Below are 5802 nucleotides of genomic sequence, written 5' to 3'. Positions count from 1 at the left end.
CACATGATCTATTAGATCTCTAGATTAAACATGGATTAGGATGGCTTTGACATAGTGACCAGTAATCTTCTGAGAGAGCACAGGAGAACAGATGGTGCATGATACACGCAGTTTAACAATTTCGTTTGCATATCACCGCTGGATAAATTGTTGTGATATGATGAGGCCATTAACTGACAACATACAGTACAGATTATTGTATGCGTGTCCATCAGATTCAGTTGTGAGGTTGGACACAAATTTTCATGCAATAGGTCCTGTTTGTTTGCTTTGACATCATTAGAATACCTTTTTTATATTTAACCTGGGGTGTTAAATATTGAATTCAAAATTGCTTTACTGTACATTATGAGTACTCATCTGTATTGGCATCAGTATAATATCCCTGTATGTCAGATGAGTTTGTGGCATTTAGCACTGACTTGATAGCAACCTTACACTTTACTCCACTTGAGCTCCCATACTGTCAATTGTCTTGTAGAGGCTGATTTTGTTTTACACCTACAATACCAACCGTCAGCCTCCAGGAGCTCTACAGTTGTACACTTAGATTTTTATGGCATCATATTCTCCTAAAATGTTTCGGGAAGGACACTGCAAGTAAAATATGACCATCAGGTCCCAGGATGCGCCTCAGCCCTTCAAATCTTCCTCCCGTTTGGGTGTTGACTGACTGGTAGTGATCTCAATCGGCTCTCAGATAGCGGCGCTCCTTTCAGCGCCACAGCGCGGGCAGCCGGGGCTCTGTGTGTGGGAGGGACTAACGGAGAGCTCCCCTCAGTGCAGCCTGCCGCCACAGCATCGACCAGGCAGAGAATATCTTCGATGCATATTCACAGATAAGGTTTTTATTTTAATCTGTCCCCGTTGTGTGCCCTCGCTACAGCGTCTATGAAGAGGAGAAGGGATGCTGAAGTAGCGCGGTGAGTGTGTTTCTTTTTTTATCGTGCAGTCTGAGGAGGTTTTTGGAAGGGATTGGAAAAAAAAAAAAATCAAACCGGGTTGTGCACGGCTCGTCCATCCTTATGCAGAGAAGCATCTCACATCTTCTGCTGAATTCAAATAAAGTGTGCATGGGCAGTCAGACACATTTTCCGGAGGTATTGGATGTATTTTGCATTAAAACTGGCTCTAGTGGAAACAATTTCATCATCATTTTCTCGTAAGTAGTCCAACTATGGCTATGCATATTTTATGTGATTTAGTTTTAGCCCAGTTTTGCTTATGTATCCATTCTATAGACTGTGTCCATGTTAAAACTGAATAAGAATAATCTCGGTTTACGTGGACTGCTTTCCTAATTGGATACAGAGGCATTTGGCTAATCACAGCCACAATAAGCGCCTTTCAAGACGGGTCTACGGATTTATCTTAAACGATCCGATCAACTTTAAAGTGGCGTTTATTTCAGGAGGGTTAGCCAAACTATAAAGGTATGTGCAATTTGCGCACCGTTCCAAATTACGCACGCAAGTTTTTGCGCATTGAGAAGATAAGGTTTCACGCTTTACAGTCAGGGTAATCTCATTAAGATGCACCATTTAACTTAGTGCTGGTGTCTGTGCTCTTATTAGGGATGCTGTGGACTGACAACATCGTGGGAGGAAGGCTCAGAGTGAACCAGCGGGTGGTGAATTACGAATGGATTCTCCAGAGCTGCTTCACGCAGATGAGGGAGGCAAACGGGCCGATCATCCCGACGTCCTTGACAGGGTTTCCAGCGCGCTGCATATCCGCAAGTCGGGCGGATCAACAGGAGGAGCGCTCCCGGGAGAGGGCTGCTGTAACCCGGCCCGCAGCTGCCATGACGGGTGTCATTCAGTACCAAGGACGGCGCCGCGGAAGGGAGGCGCGGAGGTTAAACTCTGTCACCTCGGCGAGGAGAAAGTCCGGGTTTGCTGTGACGAGGAATTAGAGACATCCTTCACATACGTTGATGAGAATGTTAACCTGCGACTGGCCAGCCCGGAGACTAGTTGTAAAAGTACACACAGACCCGTGCGCAACGGCGAGCCTTGCTCCGAGACTTTACCGGAGTTTTCCTTCATGTCCGAGGATGATCTCTCCTTCGGGGAGAGCTCCGGGACCTCTATAGACTACGGGTTTATCAGTGCAGTCACGTTCTTAGTGACTGGGATCTCCTTGGTGATCATCTCCTACGCCGTGCCTCGGGATGTTGTGGTGGACCGGGACAGCGTGTCGGCGAGGGAGATGGAGAGGCTGGAGATGGAGAGCGCCCGGATAGGTGCCCACCTGGATCGGTGCGTCATAGCGGGACTGTGCCTGCTCACGCTCGGCGGCGTGGTGCTCTCCACGCTGCTGATGATCTCCATGTGGAAGGGAGAAATGTACAGGAGAAAAGTAATCGCTTATTCAAAGCGTTCAGCCAAACAGTACGGCTCTATCAGCCTGAAAACTAGATCCAGTCCCAGCCACTCCTCTGCGCACTTGTCCCTGGAGGAGGAAATAGAGGACACTTTGACTTAAAATGCTGCTCTGCATAAGAACACTTTGTGTATAACTGAGGAATTAATGCCATTCACACACATTGTCTAACATATTGTAGCCAAAAACTCATATTCAAAGTGTAAGTCTGCAACATTTTTGTCTTATACTCTAGAAATAGCTTGAATACCGTGTTGTATATCCACAAGGCAAACAGAAAAGACAGGAAAAGCACTCAGATGCAGTGAGCAATTGTTGGAAATGTGAAAAACAATATGTGGTATCAAATTGGTCCCACATGATTTAAAATGGCACCAAACCATAAAAGTAACTGGCAAGAATGTTAACAACTTGTGTCACAAATACTAGATCACATTTTTTTGTACCCAGGATGCAATCTCTGAGAGCTTCCATTTATTATTGAGGCTATTCATATTTAATGCGAATGTTTCCAACGGCGAAACTGTGCACAGACACATTTCAGGAAGTAAGGGAAGTGTGTGTCCCCAGGGCAGGAGAGTGGGAGAGAGGAGGGATGTAAAGCTGTCCCTGTCCACTGTGATGTGGGAGAAATGAGCTCAGTGGTCCACATGGTAATATCCAGTGACAGTCCCTCCCTGGTGCAGTGCTGAGGTAAGCCAGTAAGCCAGGCTTCATGCATCTGAGCCAAAGCTCCATGTCGGTTTGATTGTAGTGAGCAATTTGACTGCAGTCGACAGCACTGACACTGTACACCCTCCTCTGCTCTCACTTGATCCTCTCTGCTCTTCTTCTCCTCCTTCTTCCCCTCACCTTCTAGTTCTCTCTGCCACAGGAAACTATTTGCCTACCATTTTTGCAGCACTCTCCTCAATACTGTAAATTCTCACTATACACACACTTCCATAGTGTGTGGAAAGGGTCCTGGGCACCCACAGCCAAGTGCCTGTGACATTTCAAGGTTGATGAGCCTTTCCTTACCTGTCTTCTTTCATTTTCTCTTTCTTTCTACGTGAGGACGGACTTAAGAACACCTAATCACACATGAAAGAGTTGCCCTACTTCCAAAACCCTAAGCCGTCACTTCAAAGAGCTAATTACATTTCCAAAGTGAAGTATCATTCTTTTTAAAGGGTAATATTTGATGTTATCATGGTGATTTACTGACTACAATTTTTGCAAATGACACAAAAAGCTTAGAAGAAGAGGTTTATCATGTGCACACTCGCTAACAATGTTAATACCCCTGCTGTCCGAACAAATCAGAGACCAACTTCCTTTTCTTGGATGAGGAAGATTTTAGTAGTTTGTCTTAGCTAAGTCCATGTAAAAGCAACCTTCTTTGTCCCTGACGGTTGTTAATGCTGTATGAAGAAACCTGCAGTGAAGAATAAAAAATACCATGCGAGTCTCCTGAAAAAACATTTTTCTTGTAGGTATGCACCCTGGAACTCTCATAAATCATGCATGAACTATTAGAATTCATTCATATTTGCATATATTCATATACTCAGCCAAATGTTGCATTCTGCAAGATAAGTGCTCGTGATTCTCATGCAGTGTCACCATTGTCTTGTTTTTTTGTCCTTTCATTTTCTGGGCTGGATGACCCTGATTCATGGCTTACATTCAAAACGACATGAGTCAGCCTCTGTTAATGAGATGCGTAGGCTGATTAGTCTATGGTAAACAGCTTGAGGCCTCACCGTTGCTGTGCTTTCATTCACTTACATAGGCTCTATGTTTACTGTCACAACGTATACATGTATTCTACTGGAAGTGCCAGTCAGCGCACAGACAGATGAACAAGTGTGTTTCAAATGAAAAGACAGGGTCACAGGAGTCTAATCAGCTTTTCAGTCAGCATTATCATTCAAAATCATGCGCTGCAGCCGTGAACTGTTGCACGTTTGTGTTGCGAAAGCTTTTCATTTTCTGTGTCTGTGACCACAGAGCTGACAAGTGTGTGTGCATCCCTGAAAAGCAGCCATTACGTCCTGATATGGCAGTAAAATGCCAAATGAAGAGATTTCCAGGAAAGGTAATAAAAATTAATGATCCATATGAGGCAATGTTGTCTTGCTCTCTTCACAGAAGCTGTAAATCCACAACCAGCATTGCAGATGTTCAAGTAATATTTCATTTAGCGAGCCTTCCTGGTGTTGTTGGCTGTGAGAAGAAGGTGCGACGCCCAAGTGCTGGACACTCATTTCTTACCACTTCCTTTTTCTTTCCGTCTCAATAATATATTTGTGTAAAATTTTAATTTCTTCAACACTTTAAGGGTGGCCAACAACAATGCTACTAACGCCAACAATTCTGCATGATAATATTGAGCAATTAATTCAAATCCCAGTAATATAATGGGTACATTACACATGCAGTACATCAGTGGTTTCCATTCAGTGTCACAGTCATATTCAGAGGTGGCATCATCTGTGAGAACGTCACTGTTGTAACACACAGAGGATCATAAATGCCAGAGGGAAGCCATTAACATTGCAGACTTCAAACAGACTCATCTGCAGCATGTAATGCACAACACAGGTTTTCAGACATATACTATTCCTCCCCCTCTCTCTCCCTTCCTTAACCCCCCCACCCCCCCCACCCCCCCCTTCTGTCCTCCTCCATGCTTGGCATCATGCCTCACAGCTAACACCAGGCTTCCCTTCATACAGCCAACTAAACGTGTTTGGGGGATTTAATCAGGGATTTGCTTGAAGCGACAGCATTTTACATGCCAAGCTCAAGTGTATTTCCAGAGGTTTCATGCATAAGCTCTTTATCCTTGAGCAGTGCACAGCTAAATCACCCTTATTGATATTTGGTTAGCTCCTCTGTAAGTCGATCCCTTCAGGTGAGGCCGAGGGGCGGCTGAGCTGCTGCCATCAGCTAATTTCCTAAAGGTGTTATTACACTCCTCCATCTTGTCAGTGTTAATACTGTGTGTGTGTGTGTGTGTGTGTGTGTGTGTGTGTATTCATATCACTTTGCATAGGTGTTGTGTGTCACCTTAGATCAAAGCACTGATGACCTTAACATTTCATTTCAAACACTTTCTGTGGAGAGATTTAGTGTCCAAAGATGGTTGTAGGCTTTGCCACCCTGAGAGGAAGAAAAGTCTCTGAAGAATGCAGACAGGCACAGCAAGAAGCTACATAACACTATATACTATACATGGAGCAGGCGTTAAAGGAATAGTTTAACATTCTGGGAAATTTGCTTTCTTGCTCGATGATGTTAGAAGAGAAGATCCATGCCATTCTCATGGTTTGTTCAGCATGAAGCTACAGTCATTAGCTTAGCTTAGCTTAGCTTAGCATAATGGAAACTGGGGAAAACCGCTGGCCTGGCTCTTTTTGAAAGTAACAAAAT

General features: G+C 44.3%; 1 protein-coding gene across 1 annotated transcript; it reads left to right on the top strand.

Annotated features, from left to right (window-relative positions):
• The first annotated feature begins 762 nt into the window (after positions 1 to 762).
• tmem74 (transmembrane protein 74) lies at positions 763 to 3840 on the top strand. The gene is made up of 2 exons (XM_076737358.1): positions 763 to 923; positions 1575 to 3840. The coding sequence occupies exon 2, from the start codon at positions 1642 to 1644 to the stop codon at positions 2485 to 2487; it is 846 nt and encodes a 281-aa protein (XP_076593473.1). The 5' UTR covers positions 763 to 923; positions 1575 to 1641; the 3' UTR covers positions 2488 to 3840.
• Positions 3841 to 5802: the final 1962 nt, after the last annotated feature.

Source organism: Chaetodon auriga, chromosome 8 (assembly GCF_051107435.1).
Source record: "Chaetodon auriga isolate fChaAug3 chromosome 8, fChaAug3.hap1, whole genome shotgun sequence".
Lineage (NCBI taxonomy): Eukaryota > Metazoa > Chordata > Actinopteri > Chaetodontiformes > Chaetodontidae > Chaetodon > Chaetodon auriga.
This window is presented reverse-complemented; position numbering and strand designations above follow the sequence as displayed.

Coding starts and splice junctions, on each gene's coding strand:
- tmem74 (XM_076737358.1), top strand. CDS start 1,642: ATGGATTCTCCAGAGCTGCTTCACGCAGATGAGGGAGGCAAACGGGCC.